This window comes from Aplidium turbinatum, chromosome 13 (assembly GCF_918807975.1).
Source record: "Aplidium turbinatum chromosome 13, kaAplTurb1.1, whole genome shotgun sequence".
Taxonomy (NCBI): Eukaryota; Metazoa; Chordata; class Ascidiacea; order Aplousobranchia; family Polyclinidae; genus Aplidium; species Aplidium turbinatum.
Window position 1 is genome coordinate 5,818,525 of NC_137484.1, and position 20,564 is coordinate 5,839,088.

At 35.6% G+C, this 20,564-nt stretch overlaps 1 protein-coding gene across 1 annotated transcript in view; it reads right to left on the minus strand.

Annotated features, from left to right (window-relative positions):
- The window catches only part of LOC145782390 (uncharacterized), a 28,447-nt gene extending 9,369 nt beyond the window's left edge, over nt 1-19,078 (minus strand). The window contains exons 1-8 of the mRNA XM_082594173.1: nt 17,600-19,078; nt 16,797-16,926; nt 15,050-15,075; nt 13,510-13,556; nt 4,852-4,965; nt 3,532-3,638; nt 2,246-2,311; nt 1,312-1,355 (exon numbers count right to left, since the gene is read on the minus strand). Of these exons, the coding sequence (XP_082450299.1) occupies nt 1,312-1,355; nt 2,246-2,311; nt 3,532-3,638; nt 4,852-4,965; nt 13,510-13,556; nt 15,050-15,075; nt 16,797-16,926; nt 17,600-19,078 (2,013 nt within the window). The remainder of the gene's footprint in view (nt 1-1,311; nt 1,356-2,245; nt 2,312-3,531; nt 3,639-4,851; nt 4,966-13,509; nt 13,557-15,049; nt 15,076-16,796; nt 16,927-17,599) is intronic.
- Between the last annotated feature and the right edge of the window lie 1,486 nt (nt 19,079-20,564).

The following is a 20,564-nucleotide window of genomic DNA, read 5'->3' on the forward strand; positions in this document are numbered from 1 at the left end:
AGAACGTGCAATCAAAATTTAGAAAACCTAGTTTTGTTGTTTTTGTTTGTGTCTTTATTCACGTCAAACAGTAGTTGATTATTGTGAACAGAAACTTTCGGGGTCTTATCAAATCCAACGAAACCAAAAGCCTAGTTAACAAATCACTCTTTTGTTCATTGATGCAATGAAAAGAATGACTAATTTTCAGGCTAAGAAAGAACGTGCAATGAAAATTTAAAAAACCTGGTTTCGTTTTTTTTTTGTTTTTTCATGTCAAACAGTAGTTGATTATTATGAACTGCTTCAACAACTTTCAGTTCTTTATTCGATCAAGCTTTCGGGGTCTTATCAAATCCAACGAAACTTTCCCTGGCATGGTTAGTGTCTCGCCAGTATGCCATGACGCAAGATAATAGCCTTGAATGTGACAATCCCACTCGTGACCTTACTCCAAGCTGTCACTCAAAATGATAAACTAGGTTGCATCAAAACTCAAAAGCGGTTTGAAAGGAAGATAAAACCATGGTTAAACGTAGTCCCAAACAATCTTATCCATGAATTTCACTTGGCCAGAACTTTAAGCTTGTACTAGCAAGCGACAGGTTGAATGACGTCATTGCAGCCTACCGCAAGCATGTTCATTGTTCAAGCGTTTAGATTCTACTTTTTTGTAAATGCAAACTAAACGACTACATAGAAAAATGCTAATTCAAAGTAAAATTAAAGTTTCGGACCCGAACAAGCCGTTTAATAAATTGCCTTGAAAGTGTCAGATTTCTTCTGTTTGTACTTCCTCAGTGAATCAATAATTAAGACATATTTATCAAACATGTCAAATATAAATTATATCAAATACAATTGAATATTGAAAAGTTTTAAAGTTAGCAAACGTTACGTTGAATAAACGTTAAAATATCACGTTTTAACTGCAACGAAACACTTTTATGACACGCTTTCTTCAGTGCTGGTGGCAGCATACAAATTACAGAAAACAGAGTTGATAATTTGGTGCAAGGTAAACAATCCGTGACGTGTTGAAAGGCCAAGTGTCAAACCTGTCACGCCTGCTTTATGTTTTTACACAAAGCATATTCCACATGCGACCATTCTTTGTTTTGGTTGCAGCAGAAACCGCTTTCGGAGTTCAATCAGTGCTTAATATGATTTCAAAACAGAAAGCTTTCGGTGTGATTTTTGTTTTGACTGTTTTTAAATGTGGAAGTCGTTTTGTAAAAGCTCCAAAAGCAAACTTTTAAAGACGATGCAGAAAGTTGTAGCCTAGACTTGTATAAAAACAAAACCATGCAACACCTAATAACAACCACTAACCATGAAGCTTAGTTTGGGAAAGTTCCATTTTGATCGCTTGAAAGCTGTAAAACATAAAAATCTCATATTTTTTTCGGCAGTCGACTGTAGTAAGAATTGACAGCGATAGAATCTTGTTTCGTCCATTAGGTTGGACTCACCAGTATTGCACCACTAGTTCATGCCACAGACTATCGACAGAAATCCTACACTTCCTGTTATTGTTAACCCTCGTTGGTTAGGGTTAATGCTTGTTGTTGGTATCACTATTTGATTTTGGATAGGACTTTCATACGTTACAGCAGTCAAATTTAAAACTGAATTCATTATTACCACTTTTTAATCTTTTTGTCATTGTAAAATGAAGCACGACCGTGGCTTGTTTAACCAAAAAATTGAGATTTGAAAAGTGTTAGCTAACTTATATTTTCTTTAATTGTCATTTTCTTTAATCTTAATTCTTTAATTTAATTATTTTTTTAATTCTTTAATCTTTTCATATTTTGTACTACTGTCACTTATTAATCTTTTTTATCATTGCAAAAATGAGGCACGACAATGGTTTGTATGAGATTTGAAAAGTGTCAGTTAAATTGCTTTTTCTTGCATAACCTGCATGCTGCATGCAACACAATCGTGCAAAGCTGTAAAACATTCAAACAACAAAGTTTCTTTACAAAAGTGAAAGTAGCCTATGCTCATTTTTGTTTTGAGGTAACAAATCCATTTATACATTATATAACTAAGCCATTTATACCAAAACATTTCCACCTTTGTTTATTTTCTGAAGAAGTAGTAATCAAGGTTATGTGAAATTGCATTAATTTAGCATAATTCGTTAATTAAATGAATTCATAATTTGGGCTTATTTTTATGACCGACATCAACTACATCGTCTGCAGACGTTGAATCATTGCAAAATAAGGAATTTTGCAGCCTGGAAACATGCACTCACATGATGGGACCGGCTGGTTCCGTTGCAAGTTTGCGATTGTATCGGAAAGCACGGAAAGGTCGGAATCTGCAAGATCATAAGTTTGCGTTGAAGTTGCTCGTTTTTACATAACCTCAACGTCGGAAAAACAGTCTAGCGTGCTGAATCTGCGAGATAGGCTAACATTCTTCGGAAGTATCAAGTAAAACATTTCCTTATATTTTAGCTAAAAATTTAATCTTTTTTTGCAATGTCGCAGACGTTGAATCTATGCAAAGAAATGAATTATACTGAAAGGGATTTACGAATCCTTGACCTAATACATGAAATCGAAGAATATCAAGTTGCACCTAATGCTGAAACAGAAGTAACATTAAATCTCATCTTCTAAATACCACTGTTTAGACTTAGTTTCTTTACAACGCTTTGGCAAATGTATGTTCCTATTTCTTTAATCACAGCATCTGATGGCAGATAAAAACCTTAATAAAGCTACTCAAGAAATAAGCCTATCATTGGGGAAACATTGTAGCGAGAGCGAAAAGATTTGTAATTATCATTTTATTGTCAAAAGCTATTTTTAAAGAATTTTATTGCTTTTCTCAAGTGAAAATATTTCGTAGACAATGTTCTGGTTTAAGAAAATGTCAGCATATGCTGACTTCTCGTGTAGGCCTATAATACACTTGATTCAACCAACTGAATTTTGCTTTTCATGTGGCTTTCAAATGCCGAAGGGAAAGCATTGCTAACAAAATCTACAATAAAATATTCTTCAAAATTTTGAAATACAAATTAACTTGAATAAGTACTGTAAGTAGAAATAGAGTCTGCCAAATTTTTGAAAAGCGAATATCGCATATCGTATGGCATCATGTAGAAAACATTAAATATAGAGAATATTGCATATCGAAACTAATTTTAATTTAGTTGCTGTTAGATATGCATTGTATACATCTGGATACATTTAGTTGCACTGGAACATCATTGTACATCGAGGGCTGTATCAGCCATGATACCTACAGAGAGATATGCAGTTTCTGTAGCCAACGCGTGACCGCTTTGCAATATCTCATTATCACGCAAGTAGAAAACAGTTTTGTTGTGCATGACGTGATGTGTTACTTTTGATATGATCATTAATTTTGAAGGATGGTCTCAAAAACTTCTAGTTTTTAAATTTCGATCTTATACAAACTAGGCTACGTATAATTGGCATTGCGGAAATTCTTTTATCCGCTAAAATTCCGAAATCCGCTAAAATTCGTTTTTTTTTCAAAGCCAGTTTGAGTCAGATTGTAACTTACCAGGAAGTGACGCGACCACTGCAGGTCGCCTTGCTGAAGGTCGTTGCGGTTCATTGGGCACACCATTGTTCACGCTTGGGTGATGACGAAGCTTCGATCGGTCCAAACTGTAATGACATCGAACAAATTTTTATTACAAAACTTCTAAGGTCCACAAAGGCGATGTCAAGTGTCTTTGACCTTGAAGATTCTTTTGTTGTATATGGAAAAGTATAGGCTTCTGCTTGACTTACCATAAAACATGCAATCTCAGCAGCTGACAGTGACTAATCTCTGTCAGCATACATCTATCATCCAGCGTTCGATATTGGATTACTGTAGGTATAGAATCGAAAAAAAATGAACTAAAGCAACCACTGCACGTTTTAAAACGACAATGAGGATTCACAAGTCAACAGTGCAAGCGTTGTGGTCTCATAATAGGGTCATGCACTTTGCGGTCGAACACAGGAAGTAGAATAAGGCATCGCGAGGTAACTTGCCGTCATAAAAATGCTAAAAGTGACTAAGCAATATATATATTTTTTTTTTTTTGTGACAATTTCTTTGTGACAAAATGATCAATGCAACAATTATTTTTGGAAATAAATTAACGCATTATTTACTTTTTTCAATACATCAACATTGTGGAATGCTTTACAAAATAGTTTTGTATTTCTGTAATTGCTTAACAGACATCGTTAACATTGCAGCAAATCTTGCAACTCATCCCACATAAGACACAGGTCACCATGGAATAAAACACTGCATCGCATCTGTTTACCAATTCACGGTAAGCTACAATATTTCATAAGGTTTTGCAGACTTTGCAGACAAAAAGCATAGCCATTGCATGAGCAGCTCACAGCATTATATCAAATAAAACACAGGTAAGACGAAATATACGTAGCCTGCTACACGATATTCCATTCAGGCACGTTCCCCTTTCAAGGTTTTGCCAATTTTTCCCGTTCATGACCTGGTGGTATAGACCCATATTGGCTATTGTAGGAAGTAGTATCTTTTTTGTCCCGGTTGCGTTAATGACGAAAAACAAAAGGAATAAACAAATTGCAAATTTTTTAAGCTTCACTGCAGCTTTTGTTTTTTTTAATGCTTTTGTGTTATGGGTTTCTGGCAGCAATGAACACTTGTACACTGTTTACAGTTTCAAATGTTCGAGTCTTTGCAGCTCTACGAATTCTGCTTGTGTTATAGCTATATGCCTAACATGACCGTACGAATACTGCTTGTGTTATACAGTAGCTATAACATGGCTACAACTTAAAATTTCATTTTATGAACATCGTTCAAATCAAGCCAAAGCAATCATCTACCAACCTTTCGTAAATGCATCCAGAATGGTATTTTTCCTTCTTCTGGAACTTATTGACGATTGTTTCTGATCTTCTTCTGTCCTTGTCTTCCACATCTTCGATCCGTTCCCTATTAACTCTGAAAAATAAATTTTAACTTTTACTTTACCAAAAAATCAAAAATCATTAGTTATTTAGCTTTGTTTATTGCAACCAGTCCAATAGCATCTTTTTCATCCGACGCGTTAATGATGAAAAGTAACATGAAGCAAAACACAACACAAGCCAAACATAACAGAAGTCTCTAAAAACGTAAAAAAACGGCTTTATTCGTCTTTTGTTTGTCATTGTACGATGGTGGTAGCTTACTAAGTTGTCTATTACCCCTAACAAGGGTCGTGTAAGTACATCTTGCCCCTTTCACGAAATCCACCAGTGGGCTCTTATGTTTAGTGATGGCGCTTAAAAATAGGACAAGAAAGCCTTAGGGTAGGGCCGCAAAGTTTTTCAATGTAAGGGGAAAAATTCACATTTGTCATGTAAGCTAAAAGTAAATAATCTTAATATTTTCTAGAAAAATATATTTAGCTTAATATAGGTTATAACGACAATGTAGGCTAGTAGTGGATCTAGAAAAAAGTTAGGGAAGGATCAGTGTTCTAACAAACTTTATAAGATAAATGGACAAAGCAAAACTTAATGTCTAAAAAGGTAACGTTCGAAAGGGAGTGTAGGGGGCTTGCTCCCCAGAAAATTTTGACAAATATAATTTTGTCTTGGTCACTTTTTGGTCATTTTTGGCGCAATAATATTTTTTTATCAAGATGCACACTTTGTATGTAACCATAGGCCGCTATGTAGGCCAATGTAACCAAATTCATCAAATTAAAATTGAATTTGAGTAGAAGGTTTGGTTTAAAATTTATGATATCCTACCATTTCAAAACAATTTCATTCACGACCACGGAAGGATTTTAATAATTTATTTTTTGAGAATTTTGAAATTCTATCTAAGCTGTGACCACCTTCACCTGCTCTTTTTCAAGGCACATTTCGATTCACAGCCTATCCACATTAACATTGAACTTTATCAATTGTTAATTAACTATAGGCTGTTTGAGTGAGTAGTGTTTACTTCGGACTATTGTATTATTTTTTTAAGTATTTTGTAAATCCTTTTTTTTGTTTAGTGCCAGGCAGTAATAAGGTTTAGTACTAAGTTACTGAAAATTAGAAAAGTGTTCGGAATATTTCCACAGAAGATCGAAACCACGCCTATTTATTCGGAGGCGGTTACTCTAACCAAGAAAACCACCAAGCCTACAAGTTGTTATAGCATTCTACATGACAATTTTACTGAAAAAAATGTTGAAGAATATTAATCTTGCTTAGTTGAGAAGAGTTGATATGAAAACAGTTCCTTACATTGAATAGAAAGCACTAACCCATCGAAACTGTTGCTACGGAATCGGGTGCGGGTACTTCCGGCGGAGTTACAAGAGCGGAAAGATACAACCGCGTTTTCGTTAGATTTCTGTTGGCTCATAGGTTGATTTTTAGAGCAAACTTCATCAATTTCATTCTTTCTGAAGCTGCGAGAATCCCAGATTGGAGAAACGCACTGATCTTCATCTTCAGAGGAGCAATCACAGTCTTTGTTGGAGCACAATCCTGGAAGATCGTTGTCATAGGTTTCATGGCCTTCGTGAAACTTGGAATATATTGCAAGATTTGTTGCGTCATTAGGATGCTGAATTGTATAGTCTGAGGAGCAAGTGCTGCCAGTAGAAAATCTATTCGTTACTGAACTCTTACTGGACCTTCTTGGCCAAGATTTCATTGCTGCAAACTGCACATAAACTTTAGTTTTCTTCTTGTTTAATCTTTGCAATAGAAATATTTGCTTTAACTTGTTGCAGCTGAAAATGTCAAATCATGAAAATCACTGTTCAAGTTCTGCTTCACTTGTTAGTGCTTATATAAGTGAAAGTTCACCTCACGTTTAGACTTGTCAAAAGTATTAGCAACATTTTTTTTAAATATTTTAATCAGCTTAACGAAAAATACAAATCTGCAAAATGTCTAGAAAACTAAGTTAAGTGAGTTTTCGTTTGCAACTGATCGAAACAGTTCAGAAATAATAATTTTCTGAAGTATTTCGTGTTGTTTCTATTCAAAATTACCTACTTTTGCTTCATTTCAAATTACACAACATTTTCAAAAAATCTCATAATCTTTTATTCCTTCACGCATCATACTCACAAGATCAATGTAGGCTAACTGAGATTAATTTGCAATGATGTTTTACGTCATCAGAGCAGAGTTCATTACTCACACCTTCAAGCATCAACCTTTTTGACATAAGTTGTCTTTAATAAGTTACCCTCGATATGCTAAACAATATTAATGTTATAGATTACGGTTACTTTCAAGCATTGTTAACTTTTGAAACTGACGTTCTTCTGGTGACTATAGGCTACCAGGTTACCTCCTGATGTTGAGGATGATACCTAGCTTTTATTACAGTATCATCCTTAACATCAGGAGGTAACCCAGTAGCCTATAGTCACCAGAAGAAAGCAAGTCACTTTATTTATCAAATGCCTGGTGAACAGTTTCACTCTGTTTTTGAAACTAAGTTAACGTTTGAAGCTGACGCCTAAACTTGAGGAACTGTTGATTGTCGCATTAGTTCTCTGACGATACTGTTAACTTTGTTTGTAAAATGCATGCGGTGTATGCAAAAAATCCAAAACTGCGCTTTCATTCAATTCCACGACCATTTCATTTGTTAATCATCGTGACGGAGGATAAAAGTATTAATCCGACCGATTAGATGATAATCTATTTCAAAAAAAAGTTGCTATGCAACACAATTAGGCCTTATTTTCCTATCCGACTCAACGTTGGTCAATCCAAAGATCGTAACACATTTCCACCTTGCATAATGCTCAACAGACGCAACCTCCAATCAATGCACATTGTGTTAATGGGGTTTTGGAATGAAAAATCAATTTTAAGCCTTAATATTTTCCAAGATGATTAACTAATTCCCTTGTGCAATCTTGACAAAATAACGATTTACTGTAATATCATAATGAATTTTTGTTTATGTTGATATGGAACAAGACCTTTTGCTTGACCTTCGTAATTTTTAAAGTCCCACAAATGTAATCTTATTTTATCCCCAGCGCGCTGGATGCAGAAATTGTTTGTCTTAAATTTGTAAAAAATGTGCATAAAAACTCGAATCGTCTTTGTGCTTGGGAAATAATTTATGACTGTTCAAGGAACACTTTGATTTAAGTCTTTACATGCTTCACCATGTGGTGCCTTCTGAATGATGATTTTTATTAGTCTTCAAGTGAAAACATATCAAAGGAGAAAGTTTGATCTATTTACTATATTTTATTTCTAAATTTGACTGTTTTTATTCGGTGTAGCTGTCACTACAAATAGCTTCTCGTGCTTTGGATTTAACCCAACTTCAGGCATGGCCACTGAAATTCTCCAAGTTACCTTTGAAAATGTCTTGTTTGTCTTCAATTATCGTTTTGTCTTCAATTATCGTTTTGTCTTAAATGTTTTGTCTTCAATTATCGTGTCATTTAACTCACATAGTTTTCTTCTTCGCCGTCCATAATTCCAGCCTTTCTACCGAACCTTCTTTACCTCAGTCAACCATATATTTTCCATATGCAGTTGCATTAGGCCTACATTATTCTTACTTGTCGGCTCATCGTATATTGCCAAAGAAATTGTAGAATTTGATTTACATGTTAAAGAATTTGAAATGTAACTATTATAAAAGAAAAGCAATTCTTTATGGTGTCTTTTTAGCTATAAAGTTTCTAAATTAAGCAATTGCGAACATCATTACTCGGCTACTGTACTGTGTTGAAGGGCTGTGAAGATAATGTCTTTTAAGCTCGTAATTTTAATCATCAAAGGAAATAATGCTCAAATAAGCTACAACAGCCCTTTACATGTAGGCAAAATACAGTGTCAAGGCTGCAGACCTAAAATACTATACAATCAAGAAAAAGACATTATTGGTTCCTCACTGAGCTGCAAGCTAATGAAGGCTATATAACGCATGAAAAATATTGCCAATGGTTTCTTTCTTATTTACAACACTGTAAGATTATCTGACAAGCTGTGCGTTTGACCAGCGCTCTGCTTAGTGGATTGTGAAAGGTTAATGGAAGTGATTTCACTGCTCTGACCTTTATTACCTCATGTCTTGGCAACTTAAATTCATGTTGTAGCTACATCTATGTCTACCTTTAAAGCTAAATGTAACCACGAAAACCCTTCCTTTCATGTGCAGCTATGAACAGATAATAACCTTATCCTTTGTTCCATTCTCCAAGACAATGATGTAATGCAGCTGTGTTTTTTTTTGTTTTTTTTTGTAGTTGCTGCAGTCAATCAAGCTTTTTAGTTGTGATGAGGTCACGCCATGTGTCTCCAAATTATTGGCTTCATTTGCAACGAATACTTCATTAAAGTTTAATCGCCATGTGAACGAAGTCGATGAGAAATTTAAGCAAACGTCAAAAGGCTTGCTTTGGAATTTACGATAAAAAAAAACAGGCTCTGCCCATGTCCGAAGTGATAGTTCTACTTGGGTTGTTTTGAATTTACTGAACTTTTCAAGTCAATTTTCCATATTTAAAAATAAAGATTACGGAGTTTAATATGTATTTCTATTACTTTCTCGCCGAATCCATTAAAGCAACCGACTCAGAAGCAGAGAGTGGCATTCTGGGCTGCAACTACCTTTGAAGAAATTGAAAAAAATATTTTGTTTAGTTAAAAAATCTTAGGCAGCTTGTAATTTAACTTATTTTGTCTTGCTTCTGCATTGTGGGGTCTGCCAAGTTAGAATTGTCTCCCATTTGTGTTTGTATATTTTTGTTTAATTAAAACAGGGGTTCCCAACCTTTTCTAGACCGTGGCCTCATTTGAAATTTTTGAAAAATCAATGGCCCCCTATTTTTTTCAACCTTTTGAAAAAATTAGGAAACGTCATTTTAATTAAAAAACTTGTTAATACATTAACCGGTAGTTAGAACAATGAAAACTATTAATATTACAAAAAAGGTAATTATATTAAATTTTAATTTATTTCTTTTGTTATATAGTGTTGAAGTGGATTTAGAGATGATAAATTAAAAAAAGAATATTTTTCAATTTTTTCCATGGCCTTCTTGAAAAAGGATCATGGCCCACTAGGGGGCCATGGTCCTCAGGTTGGAAACCCCTGAATTAAAAGGTTACAATTATTTGTCCATTGTGTGTCCTTCCGCAAAATTACTAATGAATAAAATGAACAATATACATAATACAATTTTATCGGTGTATATCGGTAGCCTAATTCAATTGGCTTGCAAAATCAGCTGTCGAGATTTCGTGGTGCCTGGTGATCTAGTGGTACGATACTGGTGAGTCCAGCCTAACGAGAGAAACATGTGTCTATCGCTGTAATTTCTTGCCACAATCGACTGCCGAGAAACAATTTCACTAATAATTGTCGATTCCTATAATTCAAATAAATGCATAAGATCTAACCAAATATCATGGCTTAACAAAATTAACCAAACGAATTCCGCGCTTATTGCGAACCGCTTTAAATCATATTCCTCAGTATCTTTGCTGGCTATCTTCTGGTTAGATTGCTGTGTAATGTATAGCCTATCCTTATAACCTACCCAGACAACAAATCAACTGATTTTTATATTGATTCAACGTCTGAAAACGTTGAATCAATGTAAAAATCGTCTGATTTGCAGTCTGGGTGCAAAGTCTCTAAATTGGTATTGTCTTGCCCATACTTACACTACGCAAGTCTATATTTGCCCCAACTAAAAACTTTCTTTTTTATGAAAATCGTTTATCACTCGCCACTGGACAATGAAAGCACATCGAAACGGTTAGGTTACTCAAATAAGGACCGCCCAGTTGCTTATAAAGGCACTTTTCTGTTCTCACAGCAAGGCAGAAAATTCCTTCCTGAAACGCAAGAAAAAGATTTTTTCACCTCGTCATGAGCGATGCGCCACACAAATTGACTTTTATTTGTTAATATTGGCACTAGCTTTGATTTCAAGGCAAAACATATTCTTTATGGCACACCGTAAAATCAAACATTGACAGTTTGAAATGATATGAGATTTGATTATGTGGGCAATGGACCGTATAAATTGAGCTTTATTAGAGGCTGTTTGCGCTTTAGCCTACTTTTAAGCAAAAACATTTTCTTTCTGCACACAGTAAAATCAAACATTGGCAATTTGAAATGACATGAAAGCTATTTATGTGGGTACGGCCATAAATAGTTAAAATGTGATAATTTTGACATGAGTGAGGTAATACAAGATCGATGTAAATATGACTCAAGCACTTTGCTTTTGCCCACCCATTCTGCAACGTAGATAATGCATTTTGATAAAGATCCTTCTACAAATAACTTTCTTTTGTCTTGCGTCAAAAATTCATTCTTGAATCAGTGGGTCACTAGGGCGCTTATGAAAATTTTTTCTTTTGTGTCTTGGGACGTTGACCTTCAATCACTTGCCATGGTGGGCCTCAACTTAAAATTGCAGCAGGCCTCAAGTACTGTTTTCGAACCAGCTTTCCTTTTTGTATGCGGCTGTGTCTTTGCAGACACTTAGTAATATCAATGATACGCTTGAATGTATTTGCTTTCCTAGCTATTTTCTAATTTACAAAATCCAAATATTCAACCAACTACCCGGTCTAAACCTGGATTGGGTACTCTACCTTACAACAAAAAAGTGGTAGGCCTACTAACATAAGAGGCTTTTGGCTTTATGTCTATTGTCAAAGCATCAAATGAAAGCGGTTTCGATTTGTGACTGGGCAGATATAGGCGACAGAAAGCAAGAACGGAATCATGTAGCCTACTTTCCTGCGCCGTGATGCATCGCATTTCAAGGAATTAGAACTTTCGAAAACAAACTGGTAATCGAATTGTGATTCAGCAAAGCAGAAACATGAACAAATTTCGCTTCACAAAATTCAAACTATCCTACACTTTACTTTGCTACTATTGCTATTTTCTTGAATTTTAATGAACAAATCCGTTTTTCTGACTATTTTGTTTCATTATCGCTGCTTAGAAACATTTTATTTTACTAAACATTTTTTATTTTACCAAACATTTAACTGAATGAATAGTTTCTTACCATCGCTATGCACAACGCACAAAGCAGCATGGTTTGCGCTGTGGACGTTGTGCTGAGCCTAAAATTGATCTTATTAGCAAATGGCTCATACCAGATAAACTTTAAAACATCGCACTTGTTAAATCGCACCTCTAACAATCACAACAGCCCGCCCTGTTAGCTCAGTGGTTACGCGCCTGGCTCAAGAACACGCAGCACAAGTTCGACTTTCGGAGTGTGCGCTTGAGCATCGCATTTCAGAACTGCTCTCCATTCAGCGGCACCTAGTAAATGGAATAATTCCCTGGCAACAACACTTCAACAATCGGAAAACCTCATTCTGCCAATCTCGGTAACCAGCCCTGTGTCAAGAGTTACAAAGTATGCGAAACTATAACTAATAAACTATATAACCAGTCAAGGCTTTGTCAGTCCAAGGATAAAGATTTTTTTGTATATAAATAATTCAAAACTCTATTAAAGATTCAAAACCAACCAACCAACCACAAATTCAAGCTCTCTGACTCGGCTCGCTGACCTAGAGACGACAGACAGATAATGTCCCGGCTCCCGAACTAGTTGCCGCTGGGTCTCTCAAAATTAATATACCCATTTTTACTTTTGTGAGACCCAATATGTAATATGCTCTAATATACAAATATTTTGAACAGGAAGAAATAGAATTCACGTGTAATGTCTTTCATCACTTCATGCTTTGCTTATTAATTTGCGACATTTTGACGACCAGTCCACAAAAACAACAAACTGGCCTATGTCTAGCAATGGTCTGTTGTAAAAAAAATCTAGCCGTGCACTACTCTGAATACCATCACGGTTATAGTTTGCTGACTAAAATAGAAAAATTGTAACTCAAATAATTGTCCTCTGAAGTTTGAATAGTTAAACGTTATTAGATGAAATCATGCGGAAAGCGCTGTTTTTAGCACTTTGGTGCTGACGTCACAGTCAAGTGAGTCTATGGAATGGTCAAAGTTTAAGTATAATTTCACATTCACAAAGTCAGAGTTTACTTCTTACCCAAGTTATGTGAAACGCAGCATTGGTAGCTAATCGATGTTTTGCGTTAGAAACTCAAGCACGTGCCTTCAATTCTATTAACTAAATTAATTGCCATAAATAAATTAATGCAACGTGAAGAAGATAATCAAGTTGAGAGAGTTTTCATTGTTTTGCATAACTTTTATGTTTCACCAACAGAAGTTAATGAACAACCACATGTGTTTTTTCAAACCTAATATTTGAATTAACCGATGAGTGCTCCATGGAAAGCCAAAAGCATTCATAATGTTTCTTTGTTTTTGTTGTATCGAAACGAAGACGTTTCAATAAAGTCTTAAAAAATATTGAACTATTTGAGCAAATATCTGATCCAGATTGTAGGCTATAATAACAAGCAAGAATATTAGAATGCAGTTATCTCTAAGCATTTTATTTTTACTTTGTTAGGCTGTGTACTTTTATCTTGTACTTACCTGTGCAGTTTTTGAAGATCTTTTGACTCTTCAAATCGTAAATTGAACTGAAAAAGACAAAATTTGTTGAGTCAAGTGACTCTTGACCTCAACAGCTAATGAAACATTCTGATCATTCAGTGAACAAAAAGTTTCTTTGGCTCTAATGTATCGCCCAATAAGTGTGACATAAACATTGGGTGGGGCTTGACGTTTGTTCCTTGCGTGAGCTTATCTTAGAAATATGGAGAGTAAACGTTCTTTATTGTAGCTTGTTTTCATAAGAAAACAACCCTTTGATTTTTTTATCACTGACCTACACGAATTGCTCTGTTCGACCCATGGTAGAATGTTAGTTGGCCAGAAATACAGCCAGATACATGGGCTGTATTTCTGGCCAACTACAATACAATACAGCCAGAAAATCGTTTGCGGTGCAAAAAAATTAGCTGGAATCCAAAATTATAAAGAGTTTGCCTCATGTGGTCCACGTATTCTAGTTTACAGTGGGTTTTTTGAGACAAAACTAAATTAACCCCGCTTGATCTGACCAATTTGGCTTGGTCTTGATTGATCTACTCCAGTGCAGCGGAGTTGAAAGTATTTCAAAAATGTTTCAAAACAAAACAAGAGTTTGCATTTTTTTGGTTTTGTTTTCATTGTAACGAGCTCTGTCGTTCAGTCATGCACTCGAAATATAACTGAAACTCATAACGGTTTCAGGTCGTAAACAGTGCAGTAAAATGCAAAGTGCGCAGTCTACCAAAAGATCTTTTTTGAAGGTTTACCGTTCATTAAAAGCCATAGTGGTTTCCGAAAAGAACTGCTTTATTTTAGTTTCGTTTCGGAATAAGTTTCCCAGTGAAAAAATTTGTTTGATTTCCTCCAAGTAGAATTCAAGTTCAACACAAGTGCTTTATGAGCAATTTTTATCACATCTCAGTAAATGCACGACACTCATACTGTTGCTTAAAAGGACAGAAAAATTGTGGGTCAGTGTGGTCTTTGTTTAGTCTTATTTTTCACGAGATATCTTTTGTCGGTGTCAGTTGACAAAGTGAAACCAAACTTGTATTTCCAAATTTGCAATTTAAAGTTGCCTGCTCTATTGCAATAAAACAAAGTGTTGCGACACAGAATTAAGATCAATGCATTGTACGTTTTTAAACCCATTTAAATTGATATAAAAACGTATAAGTGAATTATACGTTTTTAAACCCAGCTGCTGTATTACATCTGTCCGCAGCAGTGTTGCAATATTTACGGTGGAATTATTCAGAATGTTTTACTTGAATTATCTAAAATTTTATGACATCAAATAATTCCTTTGTCATAACATCCATGCACGTTGTTTTACAGTTCAAGTACAGTCAATTTACATTTGTATTGAGAATTGCGATTAGAAATTCATTCTTGACTCCAAGCACGCCAATTACTCTTTAATGTTGAAATGTAACTTAACATAAATTTGTCAGTTTAGTGCTAACTCGGAACAATAAATGCTTCCACACTCGTGACACTCCACTGGAGTACATGTGACAATCAAAGAACTAGAACTTACCTTTTTCTGATCGTTAGCGCCATCTTCTGGAAAGCAAAGAAAAAAGTTTAAAATCCTGTGAGGGAGAGAGATGTTTGTTTTATTTGCCTTTCTCATACGAGTTGAGAAAAAGAAACCAAATTACATAAAAATCAAAACATAGCAATAGAAAGGTCTGGCAGCACCGAACAGCCTTGCGGTTAACCAGTCAAGGTGCTGCCTGACATCAGGCATCATACATTGCAGCGTCAGACATTTCACATTTTACATTAGCTGAATGAATAAATAGCATGATTGAACTGTAGCTTCGAAATCGAAATGAATCATACGAGGTTTCGTAAGCAATTGAATCAAGACCAACTTGCTAAACATGAGCATATAATGAATCATATAGGGTAAGAACACAATTTACACAAATACGAGGTTACATGTAGATAAAATAATTAAACTGAAAAAGTATATTAAATAAGAATATATTAAAGTTTTTTAAACAAAGCAAAGTGTTTGCTTTTTATACATTCATCTAATTCACTCCACAATTTAGTACCCCGATGTGCCAAAAGATTGTGTGCCACAGATTTGTTTATTTATTTGTAAGACGAATCTCCCACAAGACAGCAGTTGTGAACTGAGCAAGCGACAACTGAGCAAGTGACAACTGAGCTAGCAACATTTCAGTAAGTGGCTGAAGTTGGTAAATGATGAAACCGAGCAAGTAACAACTGAGCAAGCCAAATTTGGCATATCACAAGTCAACAAGAAGAGTTTGACAAGCGATGACCAAGCAAGTTCGACGTGAGCACGTAAATCTCATTTGCTGACTTGGCAGTAGCTGAAATTAACTTGCTGAGTTGAAGCACTTGCTAAGTTGTTGCATTCCCAGAGGTCCGACGACCTGTGAAACGATATTTAAAAAAAATAGCATTATAACAACGTAGGCCTATTTTGTTTAAAGTAAATCATCTGTTATAAATGACGTTAATAACTTGGCTTTCTTATATTGTCAAGATAGTTATGTAAATAATTCGGTCGATGTCGATTTTAGACTTGGTCAGGCCTTCCACATTCAACTGCAGCAAGGTGATGCCTTACCATACGACAACTGAAGTTGCCCGCCCTGAACAGCTATTTGACATGAAGGGCGCATGCTCTGCGTCGGCATCACTCTGTACAGGATGGAGTTGCATGGAGCTCTGTGAACTACAATTGCTGTCTCGAGTCTCGATTTGTTGTCATTCGCTTGATTGCAAGAATCAATTACCAGGGCTCACCACTAGGAAGTTGACAACTTGAATAATTCGGTATGAAGTCACAACGCAATTTTTTTTTTCTTACCCACTCATTAACTCACACTAGCCAAGTCCTTATACCTTTCTTCTAAAATGCGTATTGAAGAAATTGTTTAATAGTTTAAGATAATTTAGAGTCTCTCGATACGTTAAACATTTATCTGTGGCATCGCCGAGTGGTGAAGATGTTTGACCCCCACGAAAGAAAGTCAGCGCTTTCTATGGAAGTGGCGATGCCTTTTTCAGCAGTGATCACAAGCATACTTGAAAGTGCCATTCTTGGTTTCATGTCCACATAAATTGATCCTTTTTTTCAACCAGTAAATCAGTCTTCTTTCATATTGGTTAAATCTACACCACTTACGTTGGGTCAATGTAAAAAAACACTTGATTGGCTGCGTTCCGGAAAAACTAAATTTTTATTTAAAAAAAGCAAACAAAAAAACAACGTAGGCAGTTCTTTAGCCAAACCGAATTACCTGCCAAGTTACCTTCATCAACTTGAGGAAGTGGTAAAGTATAATTTTCAGATGGTGAAGGTTTGTGATATGGTTTGAAGAAAGATATGATAGGTCCACTGCGAATATTAGCGTCCTTGCTATGTGGAACCTGCAAATATGAATTTGAAAAGTTAGATGGAATGGCTTTGTTTGTTGAACAAAATCCTTCAAGTTACACACTGTGTGAAATATTCAGAGGCAAAACTATGGCGCAGAAGACAAGCCACTTCCCTCGTAAGAAATTCTTGATCCTAAAAGCGTAAACGGTTTGGGTTACTTATATTTTCCATCAGAAGTTAACTTGAACAATCAGTAGCTTTGACAGGGGTGTCCATAGGATACTTTGGATCCGGGGCCGGGTTTATTTTAGGAGCCCGGAGCCTTTTCAAAAGGCCCGAAAACATAAATAAACTACCGCATATTGTTTGAATACAGTTTTCTTATAAATGTTTTGATTTGGAGCCCAAGAATATCATTGGTACCGGGCCTAAAATATCCTCTCAACGGCCATGTGAACAATAACATTCTACTTGCAAACAATATGAAATTTGGCTTCCGATCCCAAATAAACGTTAAAGATATTTGTTTTATTACAAGTTGTCCTGATTGTCACTTATCATGGCAGCAATTTGTTGTAGCTTGAGGTCCATGAAAAATCATAGTAAAACAGTTCAAACAAATGATTTTTTATTCTAACTAGAAGAACTTTCTACTTGTTTTTAAAAACACCACTGAGATGGGTTCACCATCTGCAAACTACGTTATATTCTATACAACATTACCTCGTCTTTTACGACATCGCTTTTGGATTGTGCCATTGTGACGTCAGGGACGTTTCTCGGGCTGTTTCCCGCGCTTGTGCTTCTTCTCCAATCTGTCCAAGTTCTTGATTCACTTTCTTTTGAAGAAGTTGGAGACGTTGGAGCAGATGACCAAGGACGATGTTCCGATACATGAGTTGGTAAATGAAATACATCCTTAGAGATTGTCTCCTTGTTCTTTCCAAGATTGGAAGAGGAAGCAATGTTTTCAAGAAGAACAATATTATCCGGAAGATCGGTCTTTGTGCACTTTTCCAATGTAGTGGCATGTTGAAGACATGGTAAACTTGCACTGCTTAGCTTTTCTATTGATTCTTGACTTTGCGCCAAGTTTCCTTTTCCAGCATTCGATGATTCCGATGAAGAAGGAGCATTTTGGCCTTCGTACTCTCGAGATCTGTCTTCAGTTGTAGAATGCTTATCAACAATAACATTGTGAGAGCTATCAATGAAGATGTATTCTTGAGTAATTTCGTATCCTTCAGCGGTGAAAGATGTTACTTTCATAGGAACTGACACAACATTTGGATCAAACTGAGGAGCGGACGAGCTCGATGTGGCCTCGACAGAGTTTTGCTTCATGGGTCGTTTAGAGAGAGCTGTTTTTGAAATCATATTTTTGCCATCCGCTGATGAATTTACTTTTTGCTTTCTGTTTGGTGGGTCACTTTTTGATCTGGGACGAAAGTCTGATTGAATTGCCTTGTTTCTATCAAACAAATGTTTTCGTTCCTTTTTATCAGTCTTTTGAGAAGTTACAATTTGACATCTGAAATAAGCACTTGCTTCACCGTCAACTGATTGACTACTCTTGAGCAAATTATTAGATTTTTTTCTCTTACTTTCTGCACCTGTTACTTGAGGAACAATATCTGGGCTATTAAGAATACTAGGTTCTTGCAGCTTAACATACGTGCTGTCGCTTTCAGTAAAGGATTTAAGTTTATTTTCACCAACTCTAATTTTCTCTGACTTGCCAGCTGCATAAAACAATCTTTTTTCGTACTTTGGGTCGTTTATGGGATCGCAGTTATACTTTGAATTCCAAAATCTTCCAAGAGCTGCTTCTGTCTGAAAACCGTTCACTTGTAAATCTTTTGTTAATTTTAAATGTTGTTTTTCTAGTTTAGTGTGAACAGTTGCTTTTATTTGTTGACTTGAAAGCTCTGGAACTTGTTTTGCTTTGTTTTCCTCTCTTTCTTTTCTTGGTTTTCCAATGAAAGCCAAATCCCCTATTTGGAATTTTCGACTTTCTTCCAAATCGTTACTGTTTGAAGCGTAAGACCCATTGTGTGACTTCGACTTTAGCCCATCATTCCATTGTTCTTTCAGAAAAGTGTGTTTTTGAGAAACTTTAGATCGTGATAAATCCTCTTCATGGAGCCGAATTGAGCTCACAGAAGGCGACTGTAAGTTTGTTGTGTAGGCATCAGCAGACATTTGAAACTTAATAAGCTAATACTTTAATCACTTCAAATAATATGTTTTCATGATCGGAAGATTTGCTATAGTCTGTTGACAAAAGAGTAACTGTAGCAAGAAGTTAAGCTTTTTATTAAATTTTAAAGGCTGAGGCACATTTTTGTTCAATAGGCTACATTATAAGAAATGTAGCTTACTATGTTTAAAACTAAGTTTGTGGCAACTAATAACAAAATTTATTATTCTAACTTAAATGTAAATTTGATACTGTTTACAAAACAGTGAGCAATGTCAATGTCACATCAAACCTTTCAACAAGTCTGTATCCATCCATCAGTAAGGTGTAAGTGTAATCCAGAATTCTAGGCAGTAACCTAGCATCCACTTGGTATTGATTTGACTTCAAGCTGCTAGCCTGCAACCTCACTATCTCCTGACTAAAACCACCTGCTCAAATAAACAAGTTGAAATCAACAAGATATGTGACGTTTTGTGTCGTCTTTATCGCAATAAGTTATAAAACATAAGCTGCACTTATCATTTTGTGAGCAAGTTTAACTGAAAATTGACTTTGACATTTTTTAAATTAATGACTATAGGCTGTAATTCTGCTGATGTTTTACATGGGCTACTGCAGGTTATTGCCTACGAGTTTTTAATTTGTGACCCGGGAGTAAAATGGTCGTGCAAAATGTTACACAGCAAAAACCTAACTGACCAAAACTAACAAACACTGTACGGTATCGACTATTACATTTCGTTGTAGGCCTGTGACAACTTCATATTGCTGCTATATGCCGTTAGAGATTCAACGATAAATTAGTATGAAAGTGTTGGTGTCGATTCTAAGGTAAATATTGATTCAAGTATTCAAGAGCATTTAGGCGTTTCTAATAAGTTCACTGTTGATATACAGAGCAAATAAAAATGTTTTGTAGTTCAACTTTTTGACAAACTCAAGAATGACAGAATTGAGTGTTGACAAAGTAACTGTCTGTTTGGGACAGATAGAACGTTTAACTTGTCCACTTAACTCTTATAGACTTTCTAACATTTGCTTAACGTTGAAATAATCAAGCAAAGCTAACATTTGTCAACTTAAAGCGTGTATTTTAGTCATGAAGACCACGACGTTTCTTTATATCCCATTGTGTGAAATCTTCTTGTCATTAAGATGCCGAACGCGAAAGAGATGTTTGTTTTATTTGCTTTCCTAATACGAGTCGACAAGACGAAACACATTTACATAAAAATCAAAATATAGCAATAGAAAGGTCTGGCAGTACCGAACAACCTTGCGGTTAACCAGCCAAGGTACTGCCTGACATCAGGCATCGTACATTGCAGCGTCAGACATTACAAATTTTACATTAGCTGAATCAATAAACTGCATGATTGAACTGTAGCTATGAAATCGAAATGAATAATTTGAGGTTTCTTAAGAAGTTGAAAACATGAGCATATATTGAATCATATAGGCCTAGGCCAGGGTAAGAACACAATT